Here is a 26,576-nt window from a genome sequence, read left to right as displayed (position 1 = left end):
TCTCACCAACCCTTTTCCTTCTAGATATCAATGAACTACTTCAGTTGACCTCCAACCCAATACACAGTTTTGCAGATAACATGTTGCACTCCTCCCTTTCATTTGATAAACCTTACTCTACACAACTCACCTACAGAACATCAACTACCACTGCCCTAAATCCTGATCTCCGAGCCATCCTCCAATTGGACTCAGATAACCTCATCAATTTCAATGCTAGTAAAAACACCCAGTTCTGTCTTATTCTTTTACTCTTATTCTTATATCTTACTCTTATTCTGTCTCACAAAAAAGAACCATTTTCTCCCAGTATTATTTTTGATAACACTCAAATTTCCAGGAAAGATGAGATCTTTCTTTTTGAAATTACCTTGACATCAAGCCCTGGCATAAACACATCACAACCACTGTGTCTTCAGCTTCTAAAAAAAACTAGGATCTCTCTTTAGCATAAGATGTTACTTCACTTTTGAACATCTGTTAACCTTATATATATCTGCCTAGCTATCAAATACCACTCTCATATTTGGAGTGGGCTCCTAAGAGCTCTCTCAAAATGCTTGACTAAATACAGTTAATGAAAGGAGAGCAATTCTCTTACCAGCTCAATCTAACAGATAAGCTTAGGTGTTGATGGTTATTCATGACTTATTTTTAACAGTATTAACAACACCAAACAAACCATTTTATAAAAAGATGTTTTATTAACTTGCTTATATTTCACTGAATTTCAAATCATCGTCAGAGCACAACACAGCATATATACGTGACAGTGAGTAAGTGAAACAATACAACTGTAATAGACAAAAGATCTAAAGTCTTATTTTGGTTCCCTTTAATGTTGTACAAAAATTACAGATATATGGGAATTGCTCTTAAGATAACAGTCTCCCAAATGTTTGGCAAATTAATGCAACCATATTTGTTCAAGTTAGGAGAATTCTTCATAGCCATGGCTGACTCAAAAACTAATCTTTCAGATCAGTAACAACTACTAAATAGAGCATTAATTTTTTTCCCATCTAATCCTGTGTGAACGGATGTCCAAAGTGTGGTCTGTCAGCCTTGACTTACCATGATAATGGTAACAAATGTATTTTTTGATGTTCTCCAAGGCAGATGTTAACAGATCTTCCTGTCTGCCCATAGCAGGCCAAGTCACAGTTACAAGGAACTTCATACACTCCAGGGTGCACTAGAGGGCAAAGTTTATTCATAGGTGAGAGGATCAGAGTTGCTAATTTAACATGAGGTTTGAATGTGGTGCAAAGGCCATGTTTCATTAGTATTTTGGCTATCTTTTCTGATGCACCTTTGACATAGGGAACAGAAATGGTAATGCTGTGTTCCTGTATGTTAAAGGAGAGAGAAGCAATTGGGGACTATGTAGTATTTTATCTATTTTGTAGGAATTGTAGCCATTGGCCAAGCCATTTGCCATCTGGTCCCATGGACAAGACACTTTGGATGCATTTGTCACCTACCTAAACAGCCAATACCCCAAAAGCCACTTTACAGTAGAAAAAGAATAACTATTTACCTTTTCTTGGCAGATTAGTTACCCATCTTTTCAGATGGATCAATATCTTTTCCATTTACAGAAAGCAAACACACACAGGAAGATATCCCTGCAAAATTTTGATATCGTCTGCATTCACTATTGCCCTACCCAACTTAGATCGCACGGTTACGCGGAGTAATACATAGGGTGAAGCGGCAGTTGGAGCGACTGCAAAACTCTTTCCTGAGTGCTTTGGCTAATGGATATAAGCAAGTGTATGAAAGGAAAAATAAGCGTATGACTGGGAGTGTTTCAGAAATGAAGGAAAAAGTGTTGTATGGCGACTTGTTAGTAAGAGGTGTAATAGGTGAGAGTTTGACTAAATCGTACTTACCGGATGCAAAAATTAAGGATGTAAGTGAAAGTATTAGAACGCAAAAACAGAGGGTGAAAGAAATGATAGTCGTAGCAGGAACAAATGATTTGAAAGGAGATAAATTTGATATGAGAGATGACTTAAAGGAATTATTAGAGGTAGCGAATGAAAAGAGTGATAGAGTTAGGATAGTGAGTCTGTTGCCACGGTATGACAAAGAGGAGTTTAGAAGGAGGGCCATAATCACAAATGACTTTATGAGCAGCTTATGCAGATGGTGTGGAGCGAGTTTGATGGGCGAAAGGATTTGTACAAGATGGATGGTTTACATTTGAATGGATTTGGTGTGCAAAGACTGGAAACGATGCTGCTGAGTGAAGTGAGAGTGGATGTGCAAAATCAGGAAAACTAGAACTATTAACGAGGGGAGGAAGTGTATATACAGACATTAGTGAGGCAGTTGAGTGTAAGAATGTATATAATGAGCCCGAGCCAGTACGAAGGACAGGAAATCAGAATTGGATAGTTAGTATAATGCATCAAGATGGGGGGGGGGGGGGAACAAATGGACCACTGCATTTCATGTTTACTAATGCCAGGAGTATTAGGAACAAGAAGGAAGAATTTTTGGCCGTGGTTGGCTCTTCCTGGCCACAGGTTATTGGCATTAGTGAAACATGGCTGACAAAAGATGATATAGTTAGTGGGATAGAATGTGTGGGGTATAGTGTGTTCGGGAGGGACAGAGAGAATAAAATGGGGGGGGGGGGTGTTATTGATCATAGCTGATGAACTGCAGCCAAGGAGAACAGAAGTTGTATTGCAGGATAGTGAAAAGAGTTCATTTGAGGCTATTTGGTGTGAGATTGGGACTAACGGAACACAATGTACAGTTGGGTGCTGCTATAGACCAGGTGATGGAATAGATGGTGGAGACAGTATGCATAGACAAATTGATGAAATGAGTGGAAGGAGGGTAATTATTATGGGGGATTTCAACTATGGTAACATTGATATTGGAAGGAGGAGAGGACACGTGAGGAAGGAACTGGATTTTATTCAGTTACTAAGGGATAACTTAGTAAGGGAGAATTTCAAAAAGAAACACACGTGGCGTTTATTGATTATGAAAAAGCCTTTGACAAAATTAGCAGACAAAAACTGTTTAAAATATTAACCGATTTAAACATACCAAACCAACTTTTACAATCTATTCAAGAAATATATACAGGAAATAAAATAGCAGTTAAATAAGAACACACCTCAGAATGGAAAGATATATCAAGAGGAGTACGACAAGGATGTACTCTCTCACCTCTGCTTTTCAATATATATATAAATGAAATATTAACAATCTGGAAACAGCATAACCCATTTGGTATACAAATGACCATAGATACACTACTATTTGCAGATGATCAAATAGTATTAGCTATATCAGAAGATGACTTACAAAGATCATTAAAATCATTAAATGATATCTCAAAGCAATATAATATGACAATATCCAAAGAAAAAACAAAAATAATGGCATTCAAAGGAGAAAACCCAATAAGAAGTAAAATAGTGATAGATAATAAAATACTAGAACAAGTAAACACTTTTAGATACTTGGGATGTGATCTATCATACGAAGAAGAAAAAGACATAGACACTAAAATATCAAACTTTGTCAAAGTAAATGGCATAATAAATAATACATTTAAGCCATCTGTGGTACAAAAACACACTAGAATCAGACTATATAATGTCTTGTCAAAACCAACTCTACCATACGGAAGCGAAACACGGACCATGAAAAGGAAAGATGAAAAACGAATTCAAACAGCAGAAATGAAGTTCCTCAGAAAAACAGCTGGATATACCAAGTGGGACCACAAAACAAATGAAGAAATCTTACAATCCCTGAAAATAAAATCAATTAATTACTACATAAGACAGTATAAAAAAAAATGGCTAGAACATTTAAATCGAATGGACAACAGCAGACTACCAAAAATATTATACAGATACAAAATAAGTGGAAAAAAGAAAAATCGGAAGACCAAGAAAGAGATGGCATGAGACCGGAACAGGCCACATGGCCTAAATTCAATGTTAGGAAGAAGAAGAGACTAAGGGATAACTATCTGAGACAGCATGTAATGGAAAATACTAGGGGTTCGAGAATGCTTGACCTAGTAATAGCATCTTTGAAAATTTGACTGTAATGAATATGACCATGTTGCCACCTATTGGTGAGAGTGATCATAGGTCTTGACCTGGGAGGTGGCTAAATGTGTGAAATTTTCGATTAAGACAGGGTACATGTGGAATTACCATGCTGGCAAGCATGACAAGCTTAGGAGATTGCTTGGTTCAGTGCCATGGCATGTAAAATTGCAAGGGCTGGATGTTGATAGGGCATGGGAAGAGGCCAAGGAGCATTTGCAGGAGGTTATGGCTGACTGTATACCTAGAATCCAAATAGTAAATCAAGTAGGGGTTAAATGGATGAATAACACCATTAAACTTGGAGTTGCAAAAAAGAAACAACTGTAGAAGGAATTTAAGGAGAAAGGTGACCTGCAGGCACATGACTGGTATAAAGCGCAAGCCAGAAGGGTAATGAGTGTGGTAAGAAAAGCAGATTATGAAAGGAAATTAGCCATGCAAGCTAAAGAGAATCCCAAACAGTTCTTTCAATATGCTGCAAGTAAAAGAAAATGATTTTAAGGAATGTCGATGGTAAGGAGGTCACTGAATCTGTCGATATAGCGGAATTACTGAGTGAGCACTTTGCAAGAGTATATCATCTAGGTGATGACATTGAAGGAATGAAGAAACCATTAGTTCATATGGGAATTGTGGTGAATGAAGTGGAGGTGAATAGTCTATTACAAAACCTTAATGTGGGATTGGATGGTATACCGGCACCGGTCTTGCGTGAAGCGGCTAAGGAATTATCAGTGCCCTTGACCATGTTGTTTAATCCGAGTCTCGGGTCTGGTTTAGTCCTGAAGGTGTGGAAAGAGGGGAAAATAGTTCAACTGCATAAAGGAGGATCCAAGACTACTGTTGCAAATTACCGACCAATCAGCATATCAGGAGTCGTTGTCAAGGTCTTGGAGAAAGTAGTCAAAGGAAAAATACAGGAATGGATTAATGAAAATGAGATACTGTATGGGGACAGCATGGTTTTGTGAAGGGTAGATCATGCCTCAGTAACTTGCTCAGGTTTTATAACATAGTGATGGCTGAACTGGATAAGGGTAAAGGGTTTACAGTGATACTGCTGGACCTGGCTAAGACCTTTGACAGGATACCACATGGAATTCTAATCCATAAACTGCAACATATGGGAATGGATATAGGGTTGGTGAGATGGATAGGAGGGTGGTTGATGGAGAGATACTAGAGAGTAGTTTACTCAAGAGTAGAATCCAAAAGATGGCCTGTAACTAGAGGTGTGCCGTAGAGTTCTGTTCTTGGACCACTGCTATTTAATTTGTTTATTAACGATATAGGGAAGGAACTGAGAGGAACAGTTCATTTGTTCGCTGATGATGCAAAGTTGGGTCGGGCACTAGTGAATGCAGAGGATGTCAAAATTTTGCAGGGTGATTTTGATAGACTGGAGGTCTGGGCTAAGGAGAATGGATCTCAATTTAAGGTGGCAAAATGTAAGGTTATGCATTTTGGGGTGAAAAGATTAGCAGCAGTATATCACATTGGTGGAAATGTACTCCAGGAGATTGATGAGGCCAGGGACTTGGGAGTGTTGGTGGATAGGGAGTTGAAGTTTAGGGTGCACATTGCAAAAGTGGCTAAATCAGCTCATCAAATCACTTGGATGCTGAAGAATACTTTGACAAGAAGAGATAAGCAAGTTATTGTTCCTTGTATCGAGCCTTGATAAGATCCCCATCTCGACTACTGTGCCCAGATCTGGTCACCTAGTTTCTTCTTGATGGGGAAGAGGTTGAGAGGATCCAGAGGCAAGTGACCAAGATGATAGCAGGTCTATGGAATGAACCTTATGAAAACAGGTTGAAGATTTGTGGGTTGCAGAAATTGGTTGATAGGCAGAAAAGGGGAGATATGATTGAAACATTCAAAATGCTGAAGGGTTTCTATAGGATTAATTCAGAGGATATTTTTGAAAACAGGACTGGTGGTGTGAGGACTAGGGGACATCCATGGAAGCTGGCAAGAGTGTGGTTAGTAAGAGTGTTACAACTGGGTTTTTTACTTTTAGAGTGGTGAATGAGTGGAATAAGCTGCCCAAGTCTGTTGTGGGTGCTATAACAGTGAATGAGTTCAAGGCAAAGTATGACAGATACTGTGTGAGCTGGGTTTTTTACTTTTAGAGTGGTGAATGAGTTCAAGGCAAAGTATGATAGATACTGTGTGAATGTTGAATAGTTTGATGGACATGATGTTTAGGGCCTCCCTGATGAGTAAGGACTCCTTGGAGTTGCCCGATAATAACAATATCTACATAAACAATCACATCATTATCCAGTTGAACAGTATGGCATTTTAAAAACACACACACAGAGCCAGAGCCATTTGTTCTAATGATATGATACAGCTCTGTCCACAGAACTCAAACATCTGTGCCATACTTTCTTGGCTAACTGCTAAAATTCCTACAAAATAGATAAAATACTACATAACCTCATTACTTCTCCCTCTTCTAATACATAGGAAAAATTTGGGAGACTGTTATCATACGAGCAACTCCCACATAGCTGTATATACAGGGTGTTCGGGATAAATTTGACAGTTTCGTAAGGAAAAAGAAAATCTTCTTTGTATCTATCAAATTTAATGAATTGACAAAAAAACATTACAGGCAGAGTTAATTACAATACTATCAACAAGATTTACTCAAAATAACCACCATTAGCATCGATCACAGCTTCAATTCTGCTTCGGAACCTCGAACAAGCTGATGCTACAGTCTCCCTGGGAAGGGCCGCAAAAACTGTTTTAATTTTATCCATTAACTGGGCTTTTGTATTACTGGAAGTGCGATTGGTGTCTTTTTCAACTGCGCCCCATACAAAATAATCCATGGGGTTAAGGTCTGGGGAGTTTGGAGGCCAAACATTTGGACTGGTGAAGTCGTAGAAATTTTCAGACAACCATTTTTGACTTTTCCCAGAGGTGTGGCAAGGGGCCGAATCCTGCTGCCATACATACGGCCTACCATTGGCTACACTTGTTATCCAGGGCTTGACTACAGTTAGCAACTCCACGAACAAAGCCCGAATTCCAATGCCAGGGTTCTTCAACACCTGTTCCTGCAGATTTGCGAGGAATTCTGCTGTACGAACGCAATCAGATCGTCTGCTAGGGATCTTTCTTCTTGCTACATCCTCGTAGTCACCATTGCAAGTCTCTAGTTCATGCCTGATTGTTTTTACTGTATTCAGGGAGCATTGGGCAGCAGTCGTAATATCCTTATTTTGATGGCGGGCACGAATCATCATGATACAAGTTAACCTCTTCCATGATTCAGGTGGGTTCCAGCTATCCATCCTTTCTGACATCTTGTATATGAATGAAGAAGGGTCCAAACTTTTAAATGAAGAGAAGTGTGTGTTAATACATGTAACTTACGGAAAAATATAATTAATTATAAATATGTCAAATTTATCCCGAACACCCTGTATATATATATTTTTTTTTTTTTTTTTTTTTTTTAACAACATTAGAGGATGCCAAAATAGAACTTTAGATCTTTTGTCCATTACAATTGTATTGCTTCAGTTACTCACTGTCACATATACATGCTGTGTTGTGATTGGATGATGCTGATTTGAAATTCAGCAAAATATAAGCAAGTTAATAAAACATCTTTTTATAAAATAGTATTTGGTGTTGTTAATACGGTTAAAAATAAGTCATGTCTTACCAACTCACTCCTCCCTCCCACTTTCACACAGACATCTGGTTTCTGCAATTTATGTATTCTATAAATCTTTCCATGGCAAATGTTCACCTGGAATAGCATCAATAATTTCCCCACAGCCTGTTGGAACAGGTGCAGCTGCAACCCAACATCCCTTCACAGTATATCTTGAAACTCACAGAACAAATTTCTTTTTCTCCTCCTTCGTCCTTGCTACTGCCTTATTGATGTGTTTTCCAAGGAATACAATATACAGGCTGTTAAATCAAATGTAAACAAGTTTCTCCTTTCCCAACCCATATACTATAGGTTGATCAACCAACCTCTCATGTATAGACTCTCTCTCACTCACACACACACACACACACACACACACAAAAATAAAAAATAAACATGAATGAGTGGATGCAAACCTATAGTACAGTTTGTACCATTGGTGGGCTAAGGATTTTTTCCTATTTTTATCAATTTTATATATTTTTTGTATTTTTATATTTATTTTTTACATAGTTTGGAAACCCTGCTCAAGAGACCAAACATGAAACTTTTTCAAGCCATTTCAGGCCTCCAATAAGCAGGACAGTGTTCTCAAACCAGGTGATAAAATTCATTTTCCACCTAAATGCAGCAGGATGCCAAAATAGGACTCCACAATCACAAACCTCCATGCCCATGGAGATTTGTGATTGTCAAACTCACAGCCTGTCGGTTGGAGAGCAGGTGTGTTAACTACTTAGTCAACAAGGTTGGCAAGGGTGGTTTATCTCTTAAGGTATAAGTATGATCATAAAGGCAGATTTTTGCAAGAATACTTTGAAAGTTGACTGGCAAACAACTGTGACACTTGATATGGCACTGTGTATGATGTGGGCCATACATCCTACTCCAGTGATATTTTTCTTTGTAAATTCTGGAATTTAGAAACACATTCCTCTTCTTCCCTTTTTGTTTGGAACTGTCAAAGTTAGTATTAGAGTCATCTACTGAGCAGCCAATAATTTTTTTTTTTTTTGACAGTTTGAATATATCCAAATGATTTAAAATATGATCAGTGATTAACTTATCCAGGTAAACTTTCATTTGGACTCCTTTTTCCAGGGTAAACAGTAATGAATTAAAAGTACCAATTTAATATCAACAATGACTCAAGCTATCAATTAGCAGAAAGCTAAATTTAAATTGATTTAAATCAATAATTACTTTTTCCACTGCTAGGGAGAGGGAGAGAGAGAGTATGTGCAAATATTGCTTGTGTTTTAGTTTTGCACCAATAAAAATTTTTTTTGTCACAGGGCTTTATTTTTATTTACTATTATAGTTATGCAATCCACTAGTCAAAACTATGAATATGTTTTGCTGTATGATAGGCAAATACAGCTTTGTTAGCAGCAACTATTTCTTCAGTTCCCATACACTGTTATCTAAAATAATAAGATTTTCACTCGAACTTGTTGTAGCTTATTTGTGTTTCTTTGTTTTGATATGTTGCAAAACATTGTTAAGTCCTCCATGTCCAATTTTCATGACTCTTTTGCAAATAATAAATTATTCTTCCTTCACTAAATTTGCATCTTTTTTTTTTGGCATGGCTATTAATTTGAATAGAAATTTAAATCTTGATGTAACTGTAACAATAAATGGTAACTCAAAAATATGTGAAAGCATAATATAACTCTTTAATGGAGATTATTAACATTGTTAATAATACATTTAATTACCTGAATACCAATGGAATTAGAAAAAATACTAACTGTATTCCGTATAAATACAATCAATACACAGCTGATGGGAGATACCTAATTGACAGTGAGAGCTACAGTGCACTATACACAAACATGATATGTGCAATTGCAATATCACTATCGGCTCATCATCATCAAATTCCTGACATGTACCTTCAAGAGGTGTACAGGATGTGATAGTACTACATGAAAAATTTACATCATTACTAACTTCCTATCTATAATTTTCCTCGAAATCAGTTTGTTACTTGTCAAGACTCCAACATTATCAGATCTTATATTTCTATCATCTAAGGCACTTTGCACCGTATCAATTCACCTATATTTTGGTCTTCCTCTGGATTGTTTTCCTGCCAACCTGGCAGAGACCACTTGTTTTGCTAATCTTTCCCCGCCCATTCTGTTTAAGTGACTATACCACCTGAGATTAGCTTTGCTAACGCATTCCTGGATGCTGACAATGTCAAGTTCTTTCCTAAAATATCCTCGTTTTTAATATGATGTTGCCATCTGTTCACGCCTTTAATCTTTCTCAGGACTCTCATATCTGCAGTATCTAGTCTCTGGTTAAGTGTTTTACTTCTGACCCAGCTCTCAGATCCATAAGTTAAAACTGGTTTGAACACTGTCTTGTATACAGTTAATTTAGTGTTCCAACTAATTTCTCTCTTATTCCATATGAATTTAGTCAATTGACTTCCTACCATATCAGCTTTGTTGATTCTGTTGTCTATTTCCATATTTAATTTACCATCTTCACTAAATTGGCTCTTGACTGGCTATTTCTTATACTTAATGAAAAAAAAAAAAGATATATATAAAAAAAAAAAAGAGCCTAACATTCTAATATCAGAAATAAATCAATATATGACTTAAGTCATCATCATCATCTAATTCCTGACATATACCCTTACTATCATAAGATTCTATACATTCAATGTATAGAATCTTATGATAGTACTACATATAAAGTTACACATCATTACTAACTAATTCATAAATCAAAATGATGGTACTTAAGTCATAAGGATATAATCATTATATCCTTATGACTTAATATAAAGTTACACATCATTACTAACTAATTCATAAATCAAAATGATGGTACTTAAGTCATAAGGATATAATCATTATGTCTGCAACAGTTGTTTTAATGAAATATTGAGTGAAATCGTTTTGGAAATCAGATATTGAAAAATAGGACAAACTGGTGTCCTAAAAGCTTGTCAAAGGGAAGAAGATGATGACCAATTTTAGTTCACACATTCATTTCAAAGCAAAAATTATATAATCAGTTCAATAAGCAAGGTCATATTTAATAGTTTATTTCCATTTGGTTTCAAGTTCATTTAGATTTTTAATCAGGTCAAATATTTTTCATGAATTAAAAAAAAATTTCTGAATTTGTTGGAAGTTTTTTCAGTTGGTTATACTATAAATTAAAGATACCAAGAAATGATATACTTGGTTTAATCCTTTATTCAAGTGTAAGCAAACAAAGTTTGAGCCACAAGTATTTTCAGGACTGGGACAACTCATGGTAAAGGTGGTATGACTTCACATCACTTGTCTTAGTATTGCATAATGCAAAGCACATCTCCTTGCAGATATGTATAATGCTATGCGTTATGGAAAGGATCACTACCCAGACTGGTTTCGACCTTTAATGAAAATACTTCAGGTGCAAACTTTGTTTGCTCACACTTGGATAAAGGATTAAACCAAGTATATAATTTCTTGGTATCTTCAATTTAATTTCTAAATTTGTTCTTTTTTTTTTTTTTTTTTTTTTTTCAAATTTTAAGTTGTAAGTACACTAAAGAAATTAAAATTATTATTATTATTCCTGCTACTAATATATCACATGCTCTAAAATTTTCTGTGTATCTGGGATTTCAATTACCAATGCAATGGATAAAAATACTGGGAGCAAGCAACAAAATGAAATCATTTCAGCAAGAGGAGAGAAAAACCAAGTAAGTATGTATCAGAATTAGCATGTCATTCAAACATGAAATGTTGTTTTATTTTTATTTTTAAGCAAATCCCTGAAAGGTGGTAAACCTATTATTCATCTAATACCATAAATGGACCAAAGGTTAGATAATCTGGTTCATCTGCTCTAGAGACTACACATAAAACTTTTTCGAGCTACACATCAGACATTTTCAGGCCTCATAAGATTAGCATTCATAATATTTCTTAGTCATTTAAAAGTTATTTAAAAAGTAATTTAAATTTAAAATGCATTATATATTTCTAACACAGCAAAAGTTAGAATAAATAATTATTCAAAATTATTTAACTAAACACTCTAAGATTATTTCAGCAACAGAAATGGACATTAACTATCAGACATAGAAATGGTATTAATCAAACCTTTGAAGGTGTTCGATTCCATACTGTCACATGATGACCAGAATTAATGAGGTTTTTAACAATTCCTCGTCCCATAATTCCCAAGCCTAAGAAACCAAACTTTAAACCAGTACATTTTAAATTCACCTGTTTTTGGACATCTGTTACACGTTCTATCACTGGAGGTGGTGTTACCTATTGATCATATGGGAGAAATGTTAACTACTTATAAGCCAAAAAAATTTTTTTTTAAATATAATAAATAAGCATATTAAAAAATGGAGGCATAATTCAAAATGAATATAATTGATCACATGGTGGTGTTCACCAAGCATGCAAACATACATATAATTTTAGTAATTATTAACTTATACTGAGTTATGGTCAGAGAAAATGCATTATCAAACAGCATATGCAGAAGATAACGGAATGATTATTAGAGAGCAGTCAAACTTTATAACAGAATAAATTAAGTTGCCAAGAAATTATATTCTTGTTTAATTCTTTACCCAAATGTAAGCAAGCAAAATTTTCAAGTGAAATATCTTCATGACTGGATTACTTGGATAATCCAGTCATGAAGTTAACTTCACATCAATTGCCTCAGTATCCCATAATGCAAAGCACACTTCTTTGCAGACACGTATATTGTTTAATATATAAGCAATATACACATCCAATAAAAACAATAATGCAATTTTTGCTATCTCAGCTTTACTGAAAGCCTGTATCTAAGAATATAATTTCTTGGCAACTTTAACTAACTTACTCAATAACCAAGTGAAAAAAAACAAACAAACCTGTAATAACAGTTTTTTTTTTATATAGATAAACATATACAGATAAATACAATGAATCCTAAACAAACTGACTGTGTTGATTACTTAGTAAATAGCCAATTTCTATAACACAAATTGGACACTCTCTAATGAAGGTTATTCCATGCAGAAATCATCAAATTAAAAATTAAATTGAAACTGCATAATGTTGTATTTTGATAAAAGTCAAATATTTGGTTACCTATTCATAAGATGGAAGATTTTTTTAAAGATCTTTTCTGGCATCCTATTAATTATGGTGACCATTTTTATTCAGCAGATCCACAGAATTTCACATCTTATTTCCAGTGTGTTTAATTTCTGATTTTTAAATGTCATTTTAATGCTGAAGGTAAACAAACAAATTTTTTCCAATGATAAGAGTCACCTGTTTAAGGTGTACTTAGCACTCCTCCCCCCATTTTATACTCAACCCTGCAGGTTCTAGACTGAATTCACACGTTTCATTTTTTGTGTGCTTTATGCATACATGTAATGAAATATGAATGCCCCAAATCACCTTGACTGTTTCAAGTCAATCACCTTGATTAAGCCTTTTTTTTTTATTAAAAAAAAAAAAAAAAAAAAAAAAAAAAAAAAAAAAAAAAAAAAAAAAAACCTCAAAGTTTGTAGAAAATAAAAAAGACAACTTTGAAGCCCAGAAAAAATGTGTTGTTTTTCTGAAAAATTATTTTTTCATGGGAGGTTGCAAAATCTGTGGATTTTTCTGTTAAGAAGGGGTATATACAGAACTACAGGTTAGGCAATTATAACAAGCTTCGGAGTGAGCTCGCAGCCATCCCATGGCAGAACATATTGCAAAGGAAAGATGTTAGCAGTGCATGGGATAAAATCCGTGGGTATCTGAGGAAAGCAATATCAGATTGGTCAGGAGATCAAATAAGGCAGGCGTTAAATGGATGAGCAGTAATATCAAGCTTGACCTGCAAAAAAAGAAAAGGTTATGGAGAATTTACAAGGAGAAAGGTGACCAGTACACCCATGAGCAGTACAAGGCTCAAGCTAGGAAGGTTACCAGCATAGTAAGAAAAGCTAAATCAGATTATGAGAAGACCTTAGCCAAAGAGATCAAGAGTAATCCCAAAGAGTTCTTCCGCTATGTAGCAGTAAGAGGAAGAATGACTTCGGAAGGATAACTTTAGTGGGTGCTGATGGCATTGAGGTGACAAAATCAAATGTAATAGTCGAGTTACTGAGTGATCACATTTCAAACGTCTATCACCCAAATGAGGATATCTCTATACCTGTAGCAATACCTAATGTGAGAATTGAAGCTAAAAAATCAGAGGTATTAAATATATTGCAAAATTTAAATGCAAATACTGCTGTAGGCTTAGATGGAATATCAGCTCGGGTGTTGTATGAATGTGCAAATGAATTGTCAACCCCTCTTACTTGGATATTTAATTTAAGTTTGAACTCTGGTATGGTCCCTAGGGAGTGGAAGTTAGGCAAAGTGGTTCCTTTGCATAAGGGTGGCTCTAAAGCTGCGGTAGTTAATTACAGAGCAATCACCATCTCAGGAGTAGTGGTAAAAGTATTGGAAAAGTTGGTTAAAGACAAAATACAAGAATGGGTGGATCAGGATATGATACTCTATATATGATACCCCCCCCCTCCATTCTCCACTTTCTCAATGTTCTGTTTCTGAAATATGACTTTTCTAGAGGTATTCACATGGGCCTCTCACTCTCACAAATGCTTTCTTGCTTCTGGAATATGAATTTTCTAGCAGTATTTTCACAGGACTACTTCACTGTACTGACAACCACTATCCTTTCACTTTTTTCTAATCATTCTAACTGTGTAGATACTGACCAGACCAGCTGCCGATCAGTATCTACAGTCAGCTGTAAACTTACAGAACCAATTTCTAATCCTTCTCTCACTCTCTCTCTCTCATTCCATTGATCTCAGTTTTTTGGAACACCCTTCTTAACACCATTTTTCTCAAGTGTATACAACCCTCAGCTATTTAAGAAATGCATCAACAGATTCCTCTTTTTTTCCCCTCCCTAATCGCAGGCTCACATATGGCACTGTTCTAAATTTTGTGACCTCTCTTGCAAACAGTTGATTATAACACCTGATGTTTCTGCACCAATATTAAAGCATACATGAGATCATATTTCTCAAAGATATTTGCAACATCTATCATATCATCAAAGATCAAGTACTGAGCCCTGTGATACATCATCTGCTTTCTCCCAGACTCAACTCTTCCATAAGCCACCCTTTGATATCTGTCCATCAGCAACTCTCTAATCTATATTACAATATTCATATCCATCCCTATTTGCTCCAATTTATGCAACAGAGTTCTATGTAGAATCTTATCAAATCTTGTCTACTAACATCACTGAGTAGCCATTTTCCTTATCCAACTCAATTGTCACTTTCTCATAAAAAGTAAGCAAATTATTAAGGCAGGACCTACCCTTCATGAAACCAATTTGCCTCTTATAAAGTATAATATTCCTCTCCACCCAGTCCTGAATTTTGCCTTTTTCCAATTTCTCCAATACCTTAAGAACCACTTCTGAGATACTGATTGGCCTATAATTTACTACTTCTGTCATAGAGCCTCCTTTATATAGTGGGACTCATTCCACTACATTGCCACCTTCCCCAGTACTAGGCTTGAATTAAACAGCTTGGTCGGAGGAGGAGCTGATAATTCTCTTGCACATTCTCATAATACACAGGCCAACATACCATCTGATCCCATGGATGTTTGCATTGAGGTTCTGCAATATTTTAAGCATCTCTATTTCTTCAACTTCATCACCCATCTGTCAATGTCACATCAGGTATTGCAATGTCATCATCTAGATCAGTGATGGCGAACCTTTTTACCCAGGTGTGTCAAACATCTTTTTTTTTAAAATACTGACGTTGTAGATGTGCCACTTGCATACATGCATTATAAATTTAACTACATAATCATAGATGACTTATACATATCATATTAGGCTATTTATTTAATAGGACATTGATATAAAATCTATGAATTCATATTATACAATTAATTTAATAAAGTGAAATTACAAACTTACATTACATTTAACGACTTTTCTGTTACTGAGCACTGGTAGAAAGTTGCTTTATAGAAGGGCTATAGTGTGTACATTTTAATGCTACACAGGCAGCGCTTAAATCATTGCTCAATCTATTTCTCCCTTTCGATTTGATATTATTTAAGGCAGAAAATAGAGTTTCACAAGGGTATGTAGAAGAGAAAATTGTTAGAAGAGCTTTAGCAAAGATTTTAAGAGCATGAAAGTTTTCGGGAAGGCTATTCCACACCTTAGAATTTTACAGGCGGCATCATGCAGATGTTCCTGCTCAAGTTCTTCTAATTCATTTCTAAAAGCAATAAACTTTCTTTTCCAGATAGGATTACACTGGAAGACTAGTTGCATTTCTAGATCTTTTAAATCCAACCACTCAAAGCCATCTAATTTAAGATCCATGAATTCTGTTTCATCAGGACACTTTATGAATTGGATTGTTTGTTCCAACATTCGAAATTGCTCAAATCTAGAAGAAAACTACTCAGTTACTGACTTTAGAACTTTGAATGATTGGTTGATATGATGTTCAAGATTGTTGGGGCTGGTTTCGTTTAAAAAAATTTTCACTCTTGAGAAATACTTAAAATTGGTACTTTCTAAATCATGTTGAAATATTTTGAGTTTATTCTCAAAGCTCTTGATCGTGCCAAACATAACATCGACAGATTTTCCGACTTGCAATTGTATATTAAGTTCATACAGGTGCAATGAAAAATCTGTGAAAAACATCAGCTTACTGAGCCAAGCAGAATTGTTCAACTGAGAAAATTCGTGTTCCATGCCCTTCGCATTTAAATATATTAATTTCATTTAAACATTCAACAAACTGTTTAAGTACTTGGCCACAACTCAACCATCGAATATTATTGTACATTAATAGACTATTGTACACTGATTCAACTTTGCTTAAAAGTGAATTAAATTCTCGTTTGTTTAAAGCCCTAGCAGCAATAAAATTAGTTACCTTTGTCACAATTCTTATCACATCATCCAAATCCTTTAAGCCTGATTTTGCACACAGTGTCTCCTGATGTATAATACAATGGAAACAAACCAGGGGATGACCAACATATTCTGTAAGTTGTTTGATAAAACCGACATTACGGCCAACCATATTAGGCGCGCCATAAGTTGTAATCGATAATATTTTCAATAAATCTATCTGTTTCTCACGGAACACTCTAACAACACAGTCACATGTCTTTACCTGTTGTGTTTTGAGGTAAATTTTCTAACTTTATCAATTCCTCGTGCATAGAATCACCGTGAACATACCTTGCAACAATAGCCAATCGAGCTGATGACGTAATATCTGTAGTTTCGTCGAGACAAATGGAAAAACAATGGCACGAGTTCAAGTCTTGTTGTATTTGATTTTCTATACTAGCATTCATTGATATAACTCTGTCTTTAATACTATTCCTACTTAATGGTAACTCTTTCATGCACTTTACAATAGTTTCCTTATTGTGAAAGTCATCAAATAAAAATGGTGCACACTTTACTAAAGCTTCTCAACAATTTACAAAAGTTTTCAACAATAGTCAATAACACCATATTGTTCAGTCCGGGCATCTTGGAAATTTCTTCCACTTCCTTTCTGTGATAATTTTAGTTTTTTTATTAGTGCTAGCTGCCATTGTAAAAGGGTTCACAAATTAAAAAAAAAAGCACAATTATATACAGCATTAATTAATCAGTAATAATTAATAAGAACTAACAATTACTGGAAATGAATTATACCCCAGCAACTCAAATTACTTAAGTGGCAGACCATGCAAGACTACCACTACGTCTTTCAGCAGGGTTGCCAGATTTATTACCAGTACGTTCGTAGCAACCTTGTTACGTTTTACTCTCTATCATGCTACTAAATAGCAGCTATTTAGTAGGTTTTGTTGCGACGTCATAGTAAGTTGTTACTATTTGCATTATTTAAGAAAATTTACTGAATTTATTGCAAACTATAAAAATGTTTTCATTATTTACTCAGATAAATTCAATATTTAATGCTGAAAATTATATTTTCTGTTAAAGTGGTTTTAAATATGTTTAGAACTTGTATTACTCAGTCGAGAGACTTGGAATGCATGCATGAACGAATTTCACACAGGAGCCAAATGAAAACTTAGTTTATAAATTAAGTTTATAATATATAAAGCACGTATTTATAAGTTTGTATCATATAATACTGATAATAATTTTTATAAGTTTTTATATCATATGACTATGCAGAAATTATAATGATTAAGAAAGAAAACGTAAACTTAAAATGTGTGTTGTTTATAGGCTAGTTACAAAATAAAATAGAAATAGGCTAACTATAAAATATAATTCTTTCAATGAACCGAAACCTACCTTCTCCTTAACTGAGAGCGATCTTACTTGATTTATCAGTTTTTTCATCAGAATACCAATATCTTTCAACATCCAAGGTGTGTCACCTGAAATCCTCAAGTGTGTGTCAGTGCTGACATGCATGTCATAGGTATGCCATCACACTGATCTAGATGGTACACCCCTGCAAAATGCTCACTCCGTAATGTGAACTATTTGGTTTGCTTCTGTTACCTTCTCATTAGTACTTTTTTAAAGTCATCTTTCTTTGGGTCATTTCTTCTTTTATTTGAATATTTGAATAGATAGTTAAAGAACTCTTTAGGATTTCTTTCAGCCTCATTAGCTAGCTTTCTGCAGAAATTAGGTATGGCCTTTCTTAACCATACAGATCACCTTCTTGCCTGTGCCTAGTTCTGTGCATGGGCATGCTGATCATCTTTTCCTTTATATTTATATTTCTTTTTCTGAAACTCTTGCTTAAAGATACTATTCATCCACTTAACTTCTACTTGATTTATTCTTATGACTCCAAGTATACATTCAGATACTGCTTTCTTCAAATACCCCTTGACTACCTCCCATGCATCACCAACATCTCTTCCTTCCAAATTCCCATGCCATTGCTCTGTTGAAAGCTGACTTCTCAGCTTGTCATAATCTCCTATTTTGTAATTCCACATATATCCCTTCGTAACAGAAAATTTTGCATGTCTAGAATATCCCAAGTGAAGACTACATGATCATTTTCTCCAAGCAGAGGCAGCATAGTAGACTGGTTAGGGTTAAGTTCTCTGATGCTATGATTAGATCCAGCACTCTTGAACCTCGTGTCCCCTCCATCACATACCGCCTGAGGTAATTATTTCTCAGCAGCTGTATAAATTCAATTTCCTTCCCTTCCTGCAACCATTCCTTCTCCCAATCTATATCCCCCATAGTTTAAATCCTCTATAATAATTATTCGACCTGTACTCATCATGCTAATTTGCCAATACATATCCTCTACATTTTCCCTTATAACCCTTGGATTATATCAGCACCCAATTACATATTTCATCCTATTCTATCTCACACCAGATAACCTCAAATGAATTACCTTCTAAATCCCTGTTCCCCTGATGTACTTGTATTATTTTTGGCTTCAATTCTTCTGTTATCATTAGCAAACCCTCACCCCCCCCCACCCTGTTCTTTCTGTCCTCTCTGAAGACATCACATCCCTTGCATTCTATTCTTAAGATCATATCATCGTCAGTCAACCAATTGTACTAATGTCTATAACTTTTGGATAAGTTGAGCAAACCAATACCAAAATTCCTCACCATGATTTCGAATATTTCTAGCATTAATGTACATAAACTGCAATATCCCCTTCATCCCACAACCTCCCTCACACCTTGTGTTGCTTAACCCACTAAAGTTAAGAACTTGGAGTACTCCATTTAGCATTATGTGATCACTCTCTCACTTAATAACTTCTAACTTGTCTTAACCCGAGCTTACTTGCATCCAACTAAATATTCTAGTCTCCAATTCTGCACTTCTAAACTCTCAGTGAACAACACTTTCTGAAGACTCTTGACACTAAATGCATTCAAATGCATTTAGTGTCATCTAAATCTAAACCTAACCTAAACAGTCTTCTTTCCTTCCCTCCATTAAACTCACTCCACACCATTCCTCCTATACAATCTGTACACTGACTTACTCGTGATTATAGCTCCTCCAGTCATAGCTGCTATCATACTGTGGCAATAGACTCACAACTTTTATTTTCTCACTATTCTTTTTCACATGCACTAGCAACTCTTTCATGTCTTCTTGCATACCAGGCTTGTCACCTGGTAAATCATTTGTACCAGTCAAAATAAACATCTCTTTCACCTTCTATATCAATCTCACATAGGAGAGAACCCAGTGGATTTCTTATTGAACAGTTCAAGGTTACAGTCCATGGGAGAACTCTATTCCAATACAATTCCAGAGAATAGAGATAAATGGAGAGGAGAAGAGGCTATGAATGAATGAATAATAACTTTAGTGGAAATTTTTTGTCCTTTCCATGTTCAGTCATTGAGGTTTTCTTGAGCCTCCATAGTCCAAGAAAACTGGGATTTAGCTAGAAAATACAGACATGCAAATACAGAACACCTGCAGTGTTCTGTATTTGCATACAGAACACTGCAGTACACAATTCTAAAACTGTGTACTTGGTGCAATACTAGAAAAGAATAAAAAGTCATCATCATCAAATTCTTGCCATGTACCCTAAAGGGGTGTACAAGTACTACATGAAAAATTTACATCTTTACTAACTTCCTATCCACAATTTTTCTCCAAATCAGTCTGTTACCTGTCAAGACTCCAACATTATCAGATCTTATATTTATAGCTGAGAGGGCGCAGAGTAGACACCTGTTGCTGAATCTGCTCCTGTTCTAAGCTTAAATGTAAGTAATTGCCTTAATATAATCACTTTTAAAATGTGCTCAAATGAACTGTCTCAGTAATCTGAAAAAGTATACACATTAATCATCGAAATTGATCCAGTGGTTCCTGTAAAACTAGTGCTTCAAGCTACGAGTCAAGCTACAGCAGAAGAACAAAGACCATAGTCACTGACACCACACAATCCTGCGAGCCACGTGCTGAGACAATCGCCATCCTAACCTAAACGATACTTACTAATCCTCATTCAGGGTCAACAGCCGAGTTATGTCTGTCGCCAACTGCAAAAGCTGCAAAGGTAAGATGGACAAAAACGAAGTACTGCAATGTTCTTTTGAATGTCGCGAATATTATATCATCCTGCATGTATAGGTGAAACAGAATCTAACTTTCGTAAAATGTCAAAGGACAAGAAATTAAAATGGAAATGCCAGAGTTGTATTAATACTTCTCCCAAAAACGACCTTAAAACTACAAGTAAACTAAACAGAAGCAGCAACGGTTTAGATTTAACTAAAGCAGTAAACAAAGATGATAGAGAAGCTGATGCGAAGGTTTTCCTAAGAAACTTCAGGGAACAGATTTTAGAAGACCCAAACGCCATCAAAGTAGAAATTAAAACGATAACTCCGCGATAAGAAAGGAACTGGAAGTACTATTTAAAGCCAAAATAAATTAAGGATCTGTGCACTAAAAACACAGAACTAACAAATAAAAATAAAATACTGAAAGCTCAATGAACGAACTGAAATGGGAAGTTAATGAAATTCAGCAGTTTTCCAGGTTGAACAATATCGAATTAAACGGCCTACCAGAAGCTCAGAATGAAAACTTGCATACTATAACTGGAAAACTGGTGAATCTACTTGGAGTAAAAAGGGAAGACATCTTGCATGCCCACAGAGTGCCCACCATAAGAAAAACAGATATCAAGCAAGTTATCATTCAACTAGAAAAATTAAGAATATTAAAAATAAATGGATGACGGAGGCAAGAAAACTCAATATTACAGCTCAACAATTTGATGAACAGTTAAAACCAGTGCCCGTCTACATAAACGAACACTTGACCAAACTCAATAAGCAACTCCTTTATGAAGCAAAACAAAAGAGAGCAAGTGGTGCAGTCAAATATGTATGGGTAAGAGATGGTAAACTATTCATGAGAAAGAACGACAACACAAAAGTAATATGGATAAAAACACCGGATGAACTCAGTCAAAGAAGGCAGCAAATCTAAATGTTAACTATGAATTACTGTAACAATAAAGATCTAAATGGATTTAAGATTCCACATGAATAGCTTACATTCTGATACAACTGTAAACTGTAAAAAACTAAATAATCTAACCTCCGTAAAAAATTTTTTTTGACACTACTACAAACTCATCCAAGAATTTAAACATATATCATGTCAATATTAGGTCGTTAAGGTCAAATATTGATAATTTAATGTTATTTTTCACAGAAATTCAATATGATTGAATTTCTGTGAAACAACTTGAGGTTGATCGTTATTCTCTCACAGATTACAACACGTATTATGATTGTTGCGACTATAATCGTTCAGGTGGATTAATTCTATACGCTAGAAAAAATATTTATAAATTTCATAGACCGGAATCAAAAATGCAAAGTGCTGAAACCGTAATGATTTACGACACAGCAATGAACATACTTATATTTGCTATATACCGTGCACACGATGGCCCAGTTGATATCTTTCTATCAGAGCTAAATAATGTCCTAAAGACCTTAAAACACAACAACGTCATACTAGTGGGGAATATAAATTTGAACCTTTATAAGAGTAATAGTAAAACTGAAGAATATAAAAATATATTATCTACTCATGGGTTTCTTGCTTACATTGATGGCAATACAAGAGAAGTGAACAACTCAGTGAGTTGCATTGATCACATATTCATAAGAAATAGAATGGCCTATGAGGTATCCTCTGCAATCTACTTTAGCAAAATAATAGCTCACTATTCGCTACTGTTGAAACTATCCTTACCTAATAGCGTTAACATGAGCTGTGCAGGTAGTCATAAAAAATCCGAATTTAGCACCAATTATAATAAATTTGAGAAGTACATAAAACATCATCAACTGCCTCAAACCGACATATTAGACATAAATCAGCTATATGAGGAATTTATCAAAATTATTAAATATGCAGACAGCAAATCGCAATATCACAAAAGAGTTACTACAAAAAAGGATGTTCACACATACACTGGATAACAGATGAACTAAAAAATATGATAAGGACAAAACAGAAGCTCTATCATAAGCATGGGAAAAATCTGTAATTTAATGTTTGAACATGACTACAAAAGTTTAGCTAAAATAGCTAAAGGAAAAAATAAAGCAGGCAAAAGAAATATCGAAATTTCTTTCTTATAATAATGATAAAAGTAAAGAATGGAGGTTGGTTAATATGATAATAGGTAACACAAAGCAAAAAACATGTGAATTCCTAGAGGGCAATGAAATCACCGATGTACTTAACAAAATGAACAACCACTTTACAAACTATGGTAGTTGTGAATTCAACCCTGCAGAAAGGACAAAGTACGTGAGTCACCTTCCATGGATTAAGAATTCCATGTATCTACATGCAGTAAACGAAGATGAGATAAAGAGTGTAGTAATCGGATTAAAAAAGGGGAAAAAAATGGGAAGTAACAATATAAATGTCAAAAAACTAAACATTATCATTAAACACAAATTACAGTTCTTTACAAATATCATTAATAAATCCTTTGAACAAGGTAAATTTATAGAACACTTAAAGACTGCTTCAGTCGTACCTCTATATAAAGGAGGTAAAGAAATGAAATCAAAAATTACAGACTAATATCTATACTATCCACAATCTCAAAGGTTATTGAATTCTAATAAAAAAAAAAAAACGCTTAAATAGCTATTTAAATACTATATCCTTTTATGCATTAATCAATATGGATTTAGATCTGGATACAACACCAATAAAGCGCTATTAGTTTCATAAAACAGTATTTCATAACTGGAATAAATAAAGGAATGCACACAGCTGCCATTTTTCTTGATATATCTAAGGTGTTCGACTGTATTCATCATGACCTAATGCTACTGAAAATGTCCACATACGGCATCAGAGGAATTACTAATGACTGGTTCAGATCCTATCTGAATAGTAGAAAAACAATATACCAGCTACGACACATTCAATAGTTCAAAAAAATAATAAAATACAGAGTCCATCAAGGGTCTGTACTAGGACCAATCCAATTTTTAATATATGTTAATGATTTATGTAAATACCAACTTTTTGGCAAAACGATATCCTTCACCGATGACACGACATTAATATACACCAAAACAACCCTTGAAGATCTAAAAAATGGGATTAATAGTGATATGTTAAAACTAAGTAAATGGTTTAGCAATAATGGACTTAACATTAATACTGATAAAACGAGATATATGTACTTCACGTTAACAGATAAGCTAGACCACGATTTAAGCATAAAATCACATGAATGGAAATGTAGTGACATCCTAAATTGTAACTGTAGCTTAATCAAAAAAAAAACAAAATCAGTTAAGTATTTGGGCCTCCACAGCGATAGCAATATGAAGTGGAACTCCCACATCACTTTCTTAACAAATAAGTTTAGGCTCATAATTAATAGAATATATTATGTTAAAAAATTCGTAAATGCAGCATTCTTAAGATGCTTATACTATTCCTGGGTAAATTCCTCACTGCAATATGGCATCACCTGTTGGGGTGGAGATTATTACAACAATCTGCTTCCATTAATAAGAATACAAAACAGAATAATTAGAGCCATAACTACTACTGACTTCGTACATTCAACCAACGATCTGTTTATCATGCATAATATTCTACCACCAGAGAAACTATATCTCTAGGGTTGTCTATCATACGTAAAAAGGAACGCTGAAAGTTTCTTGGCATATAATGTAGATTATGGATTACGCTGCGGCAGGAACATGCTAGTAGTACCCACGGCAAACAAAGAAATTTTTCATAAATCCTTCGAATAACTAGCGACAAGCAGCTACAATACACTCCCAAATGAAATTAAATCTATAACCACAGCTTATGCATTCAGAAAAAGATTGAGAGACTACCTCATGGGACTAAACAATGTTGACAATTACTTTAAATGCATAGTATAAGGGATCATTATAAATAGCATATATTCAATTAAGGTACCAATATTCATTCACAAACTAGTTCATTCACTTGGGAGACTAATATATTAACATGTACATCAAATCAAACCGTGTAAGATGAGCCCTCATAGATATAGTCACTGGAATCGCAGCGACTGTTTCGAACTAATTTAATTCTCTAGCAACCAGTATGGCTACGACCCTTGGTTACACATAAATACACAAACTAACTTACTTTATCACTAAAACCAGTAACTTATTATAAACTATGAAAACTATCCGAAATGTATTTTACTCTATTTGTATATATAAGGAAACATTTATGAACTGTAACAAAATAAATAGCCAAAAATAAGTGTAATTAGCAACAGAAAATAATAGTAATACTTGAACTGTATTGTATAATACAGTTCAATAATACACCCAGCCTGGTTGGCCGAGTGGTTAGCGTATCTGCTCTCCAGGCATAAGGCTGTGGGTTCGAATCCCACTGTGAGCATGGATGTTTGTGATTGTCTGTGAAAGTCTAGTGGTAGTAATGGGTGGTAGATGGCGTTGGTGTAGATGATGATGGTAGTTGCAGTTGGTAGAGACAGAGAGTTGTAGAGTAGGTGCCTTACCTCGATGAGTCTTTGGACTCCCTGGAGGTGTTATATTATAATAATAATATTGTATATTGAATTGCAAAACTCGAATTGTATTGTATAATATTGTACATTGAGTTGTATTATATTGTATACTACTGTACATTGGAGTGTACAACTTGAATTGTATCGTAATATGGTACACTGAATTGTATAATATAAATATCTTGTTTATGTGATGGGAATGATAATAATAATAAAACATCTCATCTATCTATGGAAAGCGCCCCCCCCCCCCCCCCCCTAGCATAATTGGAAGAACGACGGTAAGTTGCACCCTTCAATTGGAAAAGGCCTAAGTTCGATTCTCATCATGATAGGGAGAATCTTTATAGGGAAGTTTACAATCAAAGGTGAGTTAGCCGATCTCATATGGAGGTAGCAGGGTTTTTCCTCCCGGAAACTCGGGTTTTTCATCCCGCATACAGACAAATCAGCCCTTCAGAACACACGCAATTTACAGACAAAAAATTCTAGCTGTGGTGGTGGCCAGTAGATGGTGCTTAAGATGATGAATGGTAGGAGAGGTTTGGTATAGCGGTAGATACAGAGAGTTGTACAATAGGTGTCCTCCTGCGATGAGTCTTCGGACTACTTGGAGGTGTCACAAATAATAATAATATCTTCCAAGGCACTTTTTAACCCATATCAATCCACCTATATCTTGGTCTTCCTTTGGGTCTTTTTCCTGCCAACATGGCAGAGAACACCTGTTTTGCTAATCTTTCCTCACCCGTTCTGTTTAAGTGACCATACCACCTAAGGTTAACTCTGCTAACGCAGTCCTAGGTGCTGACAATGTCAAGTTCTTTCCTAATATCCTCGTTTTTAATGTGATATTGCCACTGATGCCATCTGTTCATGCCCCTAATCTTTCTCAGGACTCTCATATCTGTGGTCCCTAGTCTTTGGTTAAGTGTTTTACTTCTGACCAGCTCTCAGACCCATAAGATAAAATTGGTTTGAATACTGTCTTGTATACAGCTAATTTAGTGTTTTGACTAATTTTTCTCCTATTCCATATAAATTTATTCAGTTGACTTCCTACCATATTAGCTTTGTTGATTCTGTTGTCTATTTCCATATTTAATTTACCATCTTCACTAAAAATCATGCCTGTAGCTGAAATGTTTCACTTGTTCTATAGGTTCCCCATTAACAATGC

The 26,576-nt window shown here is 35.1% G+C and overlaps 1 protein-coding gene across 1 annotated transcript in view; it reads right to left on the bottom strand.

Annotated features, from left to right (window-relative positions):
- The window catches only part of LOC150107429 (cytokine-like nuclear factor N-PAC), a 421,033-nt gene that overhangs the window by 183,482 nt on the left and 210,975 nt on the right, over positions 1 to 26,576 (bottom strand). The window contains exon 8 of the mRNA XM_090391290.1: positions 11,898 to 12,071. Within this exon, the coding sequence (XP_090247416.1) occupies positions 11,898 to 12,071 (174 nt within the window). The remainder of the gene's footprint in view (positions 1 to 11,897; positions 12,072 to 26,576) is intronic.

The sequence above is a fragment of the Typopeltis vanoorti genome, chromosome 4 (genome assembly GCF_054136105.1).
Source record: "Typopeltis vanoorti isolate ZY-2024b chromosome 4, IOZ_Tvanoo_1.0, whole genome shotgun sequence".
Lineage (NCBI taxonomy): Eukaryota > Metazoa > Arthropoda > Arachnida > Uropygi > Thelyphonidae > Typopeltis > Typopeltis vanoorti.
The sequence above is the reverse complement of the archived record's forward strand: the minus strand, read 5'-3'. Positions and strand labels throughout refer to the sequence as shown.